Raw genomic sequence first — 12,956 nt, 5'->3', positions numbered from 1 at the left:
ATACACACACACATATCAACTCCCTGTAAACACCCTGACTTTTGCCTGCATAAACATTCACATTTTCTCCAGAAATTTAAAAATGTAGTTTTTGTTGGTCTTTTCTAGTGCCGAGTTTGCTCGTAGAGAGGATGTGGCCAAACGTGCCCTCTTCATCAAGGTCCTGTACAACGATAAAGAAGTTTCCAGAACAGACAGTCGAACCCTCAACATGGATTTCAGAGTTCACTTTGGTCAGATCTTCAACCTCAAGATAGTGAACTGGCCAGAAAGCATCAAACTGCAGGTACGGCTGGGTTGGGTTGTGTGTGCATTCACACAAATGCATTGCTGTTTGTCTGCTTGTGTCTGAAACGTTCTGGATGTTGTCTCGCAGGTGTTTGAGAGTGTCGGCTCGTCCTCCTCCCTGCTGGCTGAGGTGTGTGTGCCGGTTCCAGAATCTTCCATCCTGACCGGCAGTGCACCGTTTGAGGAGATGGAGTTTAGCAGCAACCAAAGAGTCACGTTCAACCATGAGGGGGTCGGCAGTGGTAAACATCTCTTTAAACCTTCCTAAACAGATGTGTCACCGTCATGAGTCATGAAGGGAAAGGATGCAGGTTGTTTTATATCTTGTTTGTGGTAGGTGTTCCGTTCTCTTTCGAGGCCGACGGCACTAACACGCAGACCCTGTTGACGTCAGGGAAGCTCTCCTGCTGCGTGTCATGGGCTGTAGGGGAAGATGACTCTAAACTTGACTTCCACACTTCGGGGGGGTTAGTAACAACAAGCAGTACAAGCAGTCCAGTCATTCGTCCTTCCGATTAACAGTTTATTTTCCTTTGTTTTCGGTTACAACATGCACGCACATTACCCAAGGCAATACAAAATGGAAACAAAATATTAAAGTTGCCATAACAATGGTTTTATCTTTTTAGGAAGTATGTACCTGTAAGTAGTTCTTATATTGTCAGGGAAGCTCTCCTGCTGCGTGTCATGGGCTGTAGGGGAAGATGACGTCCCCCTCGCTCCCCCGTCCAGTCAGCCTGGAGGGGGTATGTACAGGTCAGAGAGCCAAATTGAGATCCAGCCGTCCATTAGCGCATTATTTTCAGAGTTGTGCTGGATAAGATGCACTGTTTTCTCTCTCTTCAGTGGTCTCAGGCAGATGGACGCTATAGCATGTATTGGAGCATCTGGGCTGAATGACATGAAGAAATTGGGGAAGTGGGCGGCTGAGTCTCGCCTCGACCCCAATGACCCCAGCAATGCTTCCATCATGCAACTACTCTCGGTACATACATCCCCAAAATTCTCTATACAGCTTTTCACCAGACAAATGTCATGAATAATGTACCTCCATAATAATTGTTTAATATTGTCTTTACATCATCAAACTACTCTGCGCCTCTAGCATATCTAGAAAGGCATCTGCCAATGAGCTTGAAGATTCTTTTCAACATTTAGTTAAATAAATGAAACATGCAGTTTAGTCATTATAAAAAAAAAAGTATTTGACTGCTCAACACCACAGTAGAGAAAACCAATAGGAGTCTAGTATTCAGGAGCGCTGTGTTTGTTTTGATGTCTTATTGTCTCTGTAGGTGGTGAGTGGTGGAGATGTGGCGGTGCCTGAATATTTCCGCCTGGAGCAGCTTCAGGAGGAGTTTAATTTCCTAACCGATGAGGAGCTGCATCGTTGCCGTCGCTTCCGTCTCCTGAGGCTGCGGAGTCAGGAGGTGCCAGAGTTCCGTCACTTTAAATGCGTCCCGTCCATGGAGCGGGAAATATCTGAAAAAGTGTTCCAGGTAATCTCACTTAACCTCGGTGAAATCTTTCTGTGTCCTAAGATTGTCCAGACTGGATAAATCGCCAAAGACTTCAAAATAAATAAATAAAAATAGACTGTCCAGACAGGAGCCAAAAATTACACTGCAAGACTGAAAAAATTAATTCTTATAATTTATTGTAGCACCACCTAGTGTCGAGCAGATGTCTGTGCATGACATTCGTGACATTTGTAATAATAGTTGTAGAAGCCTACAACTCTAAACTTGACTTCCACACTTCGGGGGGGTTAGTAACAACAAGCAGTACAAGCAGTCCAGTCATTCGTCCTTCCGATTAACAGTTTATTTTCCTTTGTTTTCGGTTACAACATGCATGCACATTACCCAAGGCAATACAAATATTAAAGTTGCCATAACAATGGTTTTATCTTTTTAGGAAGTATGTACCTGTAAGTAGTTCTTATATGAATTAAATATGTGTAAGAATAAACAGCTGTTTTGTGTAATAATCTTGTTTCAGGATTATGAGAAGAGACTAAAGGAGGGCGAGATTATTGATACCAAAGAACACATTGATGCACATCGAGCCCTTGTGGCCAAATATCTGCAAAGAGTGAGTGATGAGTGAAATTTAGCTGTGGAATAATTTCCTTACTTGCACTATTGTTCAAAAGTTTGGAATCTATAAGATTTTTAAAATGTTTTTGAAAGAAGTCTCTTAAGTAAACAGTAATAGCACGTGCAGCGGCAGCCTCCCCCGGGTCCTAATGCCCATTCGGTAAGGAGTTTTAATTCCGTAGGGAGCGCTGTTGGCCTACTTCTAATGAAATTAAATTAAACACACAACTAAACACAAATAACATTTAGACTGTGTTTCTGATTAAATAGAGCCGTAATTGATGTCATAAAATCATGAGTATATTTTGATTTAAAGGTCAAGCTATAGTTTACACAAATAAATAAAAAATCATAAACATGACACTTGCAAATTAATAATTATATATGTATACTGATTTATTCATTAATGTGTAATATGTTATATATTTTTAAACAAATTATGATCTCTAAAATATTTTCAGAATTTTTACAACTCTTTTGCTTTAGACCATCTACAAATGTTAAATCTTAAAATAAAATGTTAAGGTTAATACTGCATCTTTCTGAAATAAAAATGCAGCGATTGATATATAGTTTATTTATAGTTATTTTCAAATTTTCAATGTACTGTAATTATAAAATAACTTTATTATTGTTTATTTAATTCTAACAAATAAGTTATTGTTAAAAACTAACCAAAATTAAAAAATATTTTGCTTATAATTTCTGCACAGGAGAGACTTGGTGTTGTTTCCAAACAAAAGGAAATATATCGGTATCAGCATCGGCTATCGGCCAAAATGAGTTGAAAAATATCGGCATATCGAATGTCGGCAAAAATCCAATATCGTGCATCCCTACTATTTTAATATATTGTAAAATGTCATTTATTCCTGTGATACAAAGCTGTATTTTCAGCATCATTTCTCCAGTCTTTAGTGTCGCATGATCCTTCAGAAATCATTCTAATATGCTGATTTGCTGCTCAACAAACATTTCTGATTATTAATATCAGCTGTGCAGTTTAATATCTTTGTGGAAATCTTGAAACATGTTTTTTCCAGGATTATTTGATGAAAGTTCAAAAGCAGATGTATTTCCAAGAAAAAAAATATCGTCTTATATTCGGGACAATACGGTATTTTAAAGAATACATCTTTTGTAAGATTATTGCCTACTGTCACTTTTGGCCAATTTGATGCGTCCTTGCTGAATAAAAGTATTAATTTATGTTAAACAAAAGCCTTACTGACCCTAAATATCTTTATCTTTCTTTATCTTTATGTTTTAATGATATAAAAGCAGTGAACAGTTATGTGTGTTATATATACGATAAGCGTGGTATGTATAGGCTGCAGCAAAGGTTTGTCTCTCTGTCTCAGGTGCGGGAGTCAGTTATTAATCGTTTCCTCATAGCGAAGCATCATTTCATCCTGTCCGACGTGGTTTCGGAGGACGAGGTCCCCAGCATCGGGTAAACAGCTCTACTGTTGATCTAATTCACTACTGCTGACTTTAAATAGAGGCTTTCTGAAGGCAGACTCATCTTTAACAGTCCACCCACTTCTAGATGTCATATTCAGATATGGTCTGGTACACATGCTGACTTTTTGTGTGAAGCTAAATCCAGTTCATTACATTTGATGATGGTTCTATTGAAGATTAGCATGTTTGATTGCAGTTTATGCCATCAGCAGTCTTTAATGACTGGATTGTGCACAAACTGCAGAGAACAAGAGGCTTTGTTTAATCTTGAATCGGTATAAAATGATGTTTATTTGACAGTTCCTGTCTTTTATTTCTCTCTTTTTTTTTCTTTCTCCTGTACGTTTGTATATTCAGTGGTCCAGGTGGTGGGTATGTTCTGAGGACTTTCTGTTCTGTTTTCAGTCTCCCGTATTCCTTTATTTTTCTTGTGTTCCTCCCCTCAGATCTGTGTGTTCATGAGGTGCCATTCTCTGTAGAGTTAGTCAGTGTAAAGTATGTGTGTGTGTGTGTGTTAATGTGGAGATCACACACTCAGAGAGTGGTTGTGTGTTTGATCTGCTGGTGAGTACTCATAGTGAATGTTTAGAGCAATTATGTATTTATTTACTCACACTCATGTTATTCCAAACCCATAAAACTTCCTTTCCTTTGTGGAAGACTAAAGGAGACGTTTAGCTGAATGTTCATGCTGCTCTTTTCCATGCAGTTAAATTATACATTGACCAGGGGCTGTCAAACCCCAAATGCAACAAAAATAGTCTAAAACATTATAAAATAATAAAAAATTGTGTGAGGAACAGACTGAAAGATAATCTTCTCCACTTTAGCTTTCACAGCCATAGTGATATTCAAAGCAACAGCATGATCGTGAGTGTATTGCTTTTATACAGCAGTTCAGCAAACAAAAAGTTAATATTGAGTAACTTGCATTTTAAGCACAATATTGCCAGTTACTTGGTTCCACCAACAAAAGAAATTCCAAACAAATTTAGAGCAGTCAGTGGTGATTCATTCCTGAATGAATCAGTTTTTTCAAACAAGTAAGTTAAGTGCATGATTCAATGACTCACTCATAAAAATAGTGGGTCTCATTAATCAGTAAATATGTAGATTGTTTATATTTACACACAGGAAATCATAAAAACATTTGCCCCAGGTTAGTAATTTGCATAAAACACACGGATTTGCATAAAATACAGAGACTATCTCCATATAAGAGGTTCCATAACCTCTCCTTTATAGCCTTTTGTTACTCTCAGTACGTAAACTGATTAATCATGATATGTTCATGAAAATCGTTGTACTCAGACGGTACGTACACATTCGTGCATATGCACAGTTATTGAATGAGACCCAGTCACTTCCAGAATGAATCAGTTTTTTGAGTGAATGATTCAGTTGACTCACTCATAAAGAGTCGCCATCTACTGGTATAATGACGTCACCTACAGAAAGAGTCACCGATGACTCTCCATCACTAATGTACTGACTGACTGTCCATCAGGAACCTGTTCAACATCAATAATTGATATGTGTTTTGTGTTCAGGATAGAAATAGAGACTTAAAACCAGTGCACTTTATGTGAGGCTGATGAAGTCCTGTCTCAGTGTCTATTGTTCACGTTGAACATTAACTCAGATCCCTCACTAATACCGCAGTGTGTTATGGGGTATCTCCACTGACTCTCAGCTGACGCTCTTTCAGGCTGTTAGGCTGGAACCTGTTCAAACTGGCCGAGCCCAAACGGCCCCTGAAGCCTCGCAGGAAGGAGAGGAAGAAGGTGACGGCTCAGAACCTCTCAGATGGAGACATCAAACTCCTGGTCAACATCATCAGAGGATACGACATCCCCATCCGCAGACCTTACGCCAGGTACCTGTTTCTGCACTTCCATAAAAGCTGACCAATAAGAAGACACTAAACAATCACTCATTCTCTGTTGTATTTTCAGCAAACCCCCTGTGTCGGCTAAGTCTGGGCGATCATTCGCAGAGCCGTTTACAGCTCCTGTGTCGTCCCATACACCCCAGCAGGGCAGTGAGTGGCCCTTCGGACAGGTAACAGCACCACACCTGTACCTTTACCTGAATATTATTTGACTGTAACTGTATGTATTCATGTACTGTGTGTGTACTGTAGCCTCTGATCAGGCCGTTTGTGGAGGTGTCTTTCCAGCGATCAGTGCTGCAGACGTCTACCGCTGACGGTCCAAACCCCTGCTGGAACGAGGAGATTGTTCTGCCATTCAGGTCAGACTAAAACCTACAGCACTGACATGAAAAGCCAGTATAACTTCACTACAGCTCTATTCCTGAACCGAGTGAAGTCTTGCTGTCTTCAAAGGCAGTCTCCAAACTGAAACAGAACCTCATAAGTAGCTCATATTAAATGCTCTACAAAGGCAGTGACTCCGAGTTAAACTAATGGCACTCTTATCCACCTTATTCTTCCTGTAAAAATGGGCGGGGCCATTTGTAAATTGTATGGGTCTTGTTTCCGGTCTCATTCGCTTCCAGCTATATTTAGCTGTACAAAACCACTCGTTTTGCTGCTTGATACTGCAAATTGGTGTCTTACCATCTTATTTGAGTGTATAATCTTAATTATGAACACACTGGTTTGTAATGCAAACAGTTGTACCGTTTACTGCACATTGTTATTCTTGTTATTTCTCTATAGCGGCTAATGAACCGGAAGTCTTGCCCATAGGCTTACTTCCACGTTTAGCAATAAGGTGGATAAGCAAAAAAAAAAAAAGGTACATGGGTAAATGGGGGTATTTGTTTTTTCTTTATTATACTCCAGTATTGAATAATGCATCAATATTTTAAAAGTAAAAAGGTATAATATTGAATACTTTTATACTTCTAGTTTTTTATTCTTAAAGGGGTCATATGATGCTTTTTTAAAGATCATTATAGCTTGTAACACTCCAAAGAGAAAGGAAAACTTGAAATCGCATCATATGACCCCTTTAATATTCTCCAGTATTGGATATGAATGAATCAATAATATATATTATTTCTTTAGACAAAATATCATTTTCATTTTTTTCTTGATGTGCTCAATTGTTGAAGCAAAAAAACAAAATTTTAATAAATTTACATTAATGATGTTTATTATTGATCTTGATAAATTATAATTTCTTTCATTTTTATTTTTCTTGATATTTTCTAGTATTGAATAAGAATAAGAATGTTGAATGAAGCATGAATATTTTATTAAAAATAAAAATATATATTATTTATCTTGATGAATTGTAATTTTGTTTTTCAGTATGGAATAAAGCATTAAGATTTTTTTTTAAAATAAATTTACATAAATAATAGTATGTATTTATTTCTGTTGAAAAATGGCAGTTTTTTTTTTTCATTGAGCTTGTCATAGTGTATTCTGTGATGTGATACTGCATTACAATTAGGCCAAAAAATTACACGTCTTAAAAGACAGCATAATGTTCCTGTCTAACTTTTAGAACAGCCCTCATGTTAGGAGTGTGCCTATGATACCTTGAAATGCTGTCTTGGTAGGAAATGTTAGTGTTATCACATTGAGTTTCAGTATTGCATGGTGTGAATCAACGGCTTCCCCTTTATCTCAGTGCTCCAAACGGAGACTACAGCTCCACCAGTCTGCAGTCGGTCAGAGATGAGGTCTTCATCAACATCTTCGATGAGGTCCTCTATGATGTAGTGGAGGTGAGAAACATTCTGATGTGCTTACGGATCATTCCCAGAGTCATTTTAAGCTTCCCGATGTGATGCTGACCTGTCTGTCTGAACTCCATCAGGATGAGCGGGAGAGAGGGAACACTATTCACACCCGTATAGAGCGGCACTGGCTCGGCTCCATCAAGATCCCCTTCAGCACCATCTACCTGCAGTCTCGGGCAAGACACCAAACACCAACACTTCATACAGAGCACATGACAGTTTCTACTTGTGTACAAGTGTTCGTGTATAATGGAAATATGCTCTAAAATAATCCTGCTCCCCTCTGATAGGTTGACGGAATATATCTCTTTTCAATTTGATTATTATTTATTTATTTATTTTGTAATCAGTAAAGCTGAAACTATTCAGGTTTGATTGATTGTGATCTGTCTCTATTATATGATCTGTACATTATGTTTAGATTGATGGGACGTTTAAGGTGTCCACTCCTCCAGTGCTGCTGGGATACAGTAAGGAGCGCAGTTTGGGCAGTGAAGGTGGATATGACGCCGTCCGCAGCCGGAGTGAAGGAACCTTCCTCAGCCTCTTCATCACTATTGAACCCCAGCTGGTTCCTGGAGACACCATCAGAGAAAAGGTACAGCAGAAAAATCTGCTTCATTATCAAGTGTTATGTGATGACAAAAAAATATTTTTTATAGTGCTTTGAAGTGATTAATCGCGATTAATCGCATCCAAAATAAAAGTTTTTGTTTACATAGTATATGTGTGTACTGTGTTATGTATTATGTTATGTACTATTTATTATGTGTATATAAACACCATGTAAACAAAAACTTTTATTTTGGATGCGATTAATCGCGATTAATCAATCGTTTGACAGCACTCAGTTTTTATGTTCATAAAAATAGGAATTTTATTATTTTTTGTTCAATATTGATTTTTCCTCTCTGTCTCTCTTTTTGACTGCTTTTAATAGATGAAGGAAGTAAAGGTAACATATTTGGAGTCTGAATCATGTTTATTTACAGTGGAAGTCTATGGGGAAAAGCGTTGTACTAACATAAACATTGAAATGCACACTGTTCTCAAAGTATCACCAAAATGCTCAAACCTTTATGCGTTAACATCATACCAGTGTGATACAATTGATTACTAACCTTTACTAAAGCCAGTAAACTGGGGGATTTTCGCATGATCTGCAGAAAGGATGCAAGAAAGAGACTGTTTACATGGAGAAAAATCTGCTGACGGTAACCAAGAACCGTTGTCCCACCTCTACAAGGACAGTATAAAACACTTCATAGCTTAAATATAAAACATTTGATGTGGAATAATGACTAAAAGTGCTTTAACAAATACACAAGATGCTCATTTCTATTGTCTGGCCAGAATGTCTTGCCCCACAGACTTCAACTGTAAGTGATTGTATTACTGTAAACATGATGGTTGTTTGTTTTCACAAATGGAGAAAAGAGTCAAAAGGATTTTCTGTGGTAATCGACAGCATCTGTGAGCATCGTACAGCTTAACTTGTATTACATGTAGCTTAACCCGAGACATTCCTGTAAGTATTGTCTGTTTAGTGGAGTTTTGTTTAGATCAGGTTTAATATCTCTCCATGTCCAATTTACTGTTTATACATTTCCATTCAAAGGTTTGGGGTCAGTTAATTAATTATTATTATTTATTTTTTTTTAAGAAAGAAAGAGAGAAAGACAGAAATACTTTTATTTTGCAAGGGTGCATTAAATTGATCAAAAGTCACAGTAAAGATATGTATAAAGTTACAAAAAAAGACTGTTTACATGGAGAAAAATCTGCTGACGGTAACCAAGAACCGTTGTCCCACAACTACACCGTTTTCATACAAATGTTAATAATAATAATGAATGTTTGTTGAGCAGCAAATCAGCATATTATAATGATTTCTGAAGGATCATGTGACACTTAAGACTGGAGTAATGATGCTGAAAATTCAGCTTTGATCACAGCAATAAATTACATTTTACTATATATTCACACAGAAAACAGCTATTTAAACTGTAAAAAAATATTTCACAGTATTACTGTTTTTATTGTATTTTGATCAAATAAATGCAACTTTGGTCTTCTTTCAAATACATAAAAAAAAAAAAAAAAATCTTACTGAGCCCAAACTTTTGAACAGCTCAATTTATTAATATACAGTAAGGGAAACTTCAGTGTAAAATCACTGTTTCATGACCTCTGACCTCTCTCTCCTCTCAGTTCGACTCTCAGGAAGGTGAGCGTTTGTTGATAGCGAGTGAAGTGTTTGAGAAGGAGGCGAGTGGGCGTTTCCCCGACCGGCCCTGTCTCACTACCGTCATCGACATCAACGGCAAAGCCGTCTTCGTCACACGCTTCATACGGCCTCTGACCCCTCCGCAGGAGCTGCTAGACGCTTTCCCGAACGGCCCTCAGGAGACCGCGGTCCGTACACACACTCTTCAGACACCAGCTCATCTGTGTGTGTTGTCTTCTGCTCATCCTCTCCTTCGGTCTCTCCTCAGGAGTTGGTTGCGCGATATGTGTCGCTCGTTCCTTTTCTTCCAGACAGCGTGTCTTTCGCTGGGGTTTGTGACTTATGGAGCACGTGCGATGTGAGTAAACCTGGACGTCTCTCTTGTTTGTTTCTGTTCTGTGAGATATATACACTTTTTTTTGTCTGATTTATGCTGTTTTAGCAATTCCTAACGTTGCTAGCTGGAGATGAGGAGGAGCATGCTGTGTTACTCTGTAACTACTTCCTGTCGATGGGGAAAGGGGCGTGGCTTATCATAGGCGTCGCCATTCCTGAGGTGAGTGACAAGCCTCTTAGCCAATCACACATCAATAAAACTGAGGGTGGCAAATCACAAATCTCTGTTGGTGAGATCATGGAAACACATCAATGGAAATCATTCGAGATGGATGTGAAAACACTGTATTTTTGTATGGAGCCTGCATGGGTTTGTGTCATTGTTTTAGGGCCCTACAGCGTACGTTTTGACGTATGAGCAGAACCACTATCTGAATTTCTGATTATTGTCACTGTTGAAAACAGCTGTGCCGCTTCATATTTTTGTGGAAACTGATAAACCGCCAATTTTTAAAGATTAAAAAAAGAGAAAAACTTAAAAAGTGGCAATAAAGACTTTTATAATGCTACAGAAGATTTCTGAAAATAATACAATTATTAGCCTATCAGTTTGTTTGCCAAAAAATAAAAGGGTTTAATTTTCATTTGATTTAAAATAAATGTTTAATGCCTTCATTTGACTTTCAGAAAAATTAAAACAAGAATTTCTGAAAAGGAAAGAAAGAAAAAGTTTGTTGGGCCCTATTGTTCAAAATGTTGAAATTGAGACTTTTGGACTTAATTTTTTCACTGAAATAAATGTTTTTGTAATTACACAGAGAGTAAAGTACCGAAAAAAGTTACCGTTGGGTACTAGCACCGAAATTCAGGTACCGATACCGGTACCGTACCGGTTCAAATGTGTACCCAACCCTACTAATAGCCTTACATGCAGCACAAATGTCAGCTAATATGGCTGTTTATAGGTCCGCGTGAGGGCCACACATGCTCAGTGAGACGGTAAAGAATGATTTAGCCAATTTTCAAGCATCTTTGTGTTGTTGCAATGTCAGTAGAATATGTAAATGAACAATGTGTGCTCTTTTCCCATGTTACCTGCACCCAGATCTACCAGGTTATATGTTAAAACAACAGAACGTACTTCCAGCTGGAAGTCGGATTGAGCCCGGTGCAGTATAGTTTTCCAAAGGGAAACTCTACAGCCCTTGTTCTCTTGTAATGTAGCACAGATAAAAATAAAAAAAAAAGCCTTTTTACTGCATAGGCGTCCAAGTTTTATTGTCAGCACAGTGAATCGCCCCTTTAATGTTGTTGTTTTCTCACTGATCTGTTTCAGATATCTGGGTTTCCCCTGCACCTTCCTTTCTCAGAGATTCGGCCAATCATTGAAGCCGTTCACAGCACAGGGGTTCATAAGGTCGAAGCCCCAAATGTAGAGTTTGCCCTGGCGGTCTACGTGCACCCGTACCCCGGTAACGTGCTCTCCGTTTGGGTCTACATCGCCTCCCTGGTCAGTGCACGCTAGATCACAGCAGAACACCACCAGCAACAGGGAAAAGACTTCTTGATATGCTTCATAGGAAATGAAAATGTCATATTTTAAATAGATTTTCGATTTTGTAGAGCTCCTGTGCCTGTCAGTGTGTTTTAACACTACCTCTACTACTAGTAGTTGTCTTATTTTTTTTTTTTAAAGAAACTCAGTCTAGAATGTTATTCATAAGTGTGAATTTACAGCTTTTATACTCTTACTCTGTATATTGTTCATGGTTGTACTGAATCGAGATGCTTGAAATATTTTTAAAACATTTTAATTACACAAGACTGCTAAGTTCATAATTATTATTTTTTTTGTACCAGTCTTTTAGATTGAATCTCACAAAACACACCAAAATTAGTGTTCATGTTCATGATTTTATAATATGAAAAAAAAAAATATATATATATATATATATATATATTTACAGTATTATTCATTTTTGCTTATTTTTCCCCGTAACAAAAGTTTTTACTGTATAATGAGATCTTGAGTGAAAGTTTGGAATAATTTGTTTTTATGTTTTTGTTAAAAGTTTCTTCTGCTCCCCAAGTCTGCATTTATTTGATCTAAAATACAGTAAAACCAATAATATTGTGTAATATTAATTAACTCTGTCTTCAGAGTCACATGATCCTTCAGAAATCATTCTGATATGCTGCTCAAGAAATATTTCTGTTTATTATCAATGTTGAAAACAGCTGTGCCGCTTCATAATTTTTGAGGAAACTGATACTTTTTTCAGGATTCTTTGATGAATGGAGAATTCACGAGAACAGCATTTATTTAAAATCTTTTGCAACATTATTGATGTCTTTACTGACAATTTTGATCAATATAATGCATCCTTGCTGAATAAAGTGCAATCAAGTGCAGGAGCATCATTGTTAAAACTGCTCAGCAATATATCCAGATGCATTATTGAGTGGAATGTGCTTAATTTTTAGGAAAAACAATGTTTTTGTTTTCTTTTGATACGGAGGTTAAAAAAAAATCACCTTAATATTTACTTGACATTATTTCGAGCACGCTACTAAATTGAACCAGTTGATTATTGAAGCACATTTAAATGTTGAAATGTGAAAACAATACACAATATAAGCATGTGAAACTGTAGTTCTGTAGAGAGACTTCAGCACTGCAGAGATGTTATCGCTCTGTGACTGATGTATTTGTCCGGCTCAGACAGACTGAAGCGGATCTGTCAGCAGTTATAGGCTCTGTTTGGTTTGAGTCTTGTGTTGAGACTTGTGTACAATCAAAACACTCTTTACTGAACAGACTCAAG

The 12,956-nt window shown here is 37.6% G+C and overlaps 1 protein-coding gene across 1 annotated transcript in view; it reads left to right on the top strand.

Moving 5' to 3' along the window:
* Positions 1 to 11,829, top strand: part of cc2d2a (coiled-coil and C2 domain containing 2A) — a 32,007-nt gene extending 20,178 nt beyond the window's left edge. The window contains exons 18-38 of the mRNA XM_016531513.1: positions 109 to 286; positions 377 to 530; positions 626 to 699; positions 959 to 1,044; positions 1,135 to 1,273; positions 1,584 to 1,787; positions 2,290 to 2,382; positions 3,749 to 3,840; positions 4,209 to 4,223; positions 5,560 to 5,727; positions 5,807 to 5,912; positions 5,995 to 6,104; positions 7,457 to 7,553; positions 7,646 to 7,744; positions 7,990 to 8,166; positions 8,509 to 8,523; positions 9,780 to 9,983; positions 10,064 to 10,153; positions 10,238 to 10,351; positions 10,521 to 10,571; positions 11,468 to 11,829. Of these exons, the coding sequence (XP_016386999.1) occupies positions 109 to 286; positions 377 to 530; positions 626 to 699; positions 959 to 1,044; positions 1,135 to 1,273; positions 1,584 to 1,787; positions 2,290 to 2,382; positions 3,749 to 3,840; positions 4,209 to 4,223; positions 5,560 to 5,727; positions 5,807 to 5,912; positions 5,995 to 6,104; positions 7,457 to 7,553; positions 7,646 to 7,744; positions 7,990 to 8,166; positions 8,509 to 8,523; positions 9,780 to 9,983; positions 10,064 to 10,153; positions 10,238 to 10,351; positions 10,521 to 10,571; positions 11,468 to 11,656 (2,455 nt within the window). The 3' untranslated portion in view covers positions 11,657 to 11,829. The remainder of the gene's footprint in view (positions 1 to 108; positions 287 to 376; positions 531 to 625; positions 700 to 958; positions 1,045 to 1,134; positions 1,274 to 1,583; positions 1,788 to 2,289; positions 2,383 to 3,748; positions 3,841 to 4,208; positions 4,224 to 5,559; positions 5,728 to 5,806; positions 5,913 to 5,994; positions 6,105 to 7,456; positions 7,554 to 7,645; positions 7,745 to 7,989; positions 8,167 to 8,508; positions 8,524 to 9,779; positions 9,984 to 10,063; positions 10,154 to 10,237; positions 10,352 to 10,520; positions 10,572 to 11,467) is intronic.
* The last annotated feature ends 1,127 nt before the right edge of the window (positions 11,830 to 12,956 follow it).

This window comes from Sinocyclocheilus rhinocerous, unplaced genomic scaffold (assembly GCF_001515625.1).
Source record: "Sinocyclocheilus rhinocerous isolate Xijiao unplaced genomic scaffold, SAMN03320098_v1.1 scaffold664, whole genome shotgun sequence".
Classification (NCBI taxonomy): domain Eukaryota; kingdom Metazoa; phylum Chordata; class Actinopteri; order Cypriniformes; family Cyprinidae; genus Sinocyclocheilus; species Sinocyclocheilus rhinocerous.
The sequence above is the reverse complement of the archived record's forward strand: the minus strand, read 5'-3'. Positions and strand labels throughout refer to the sequence as shown.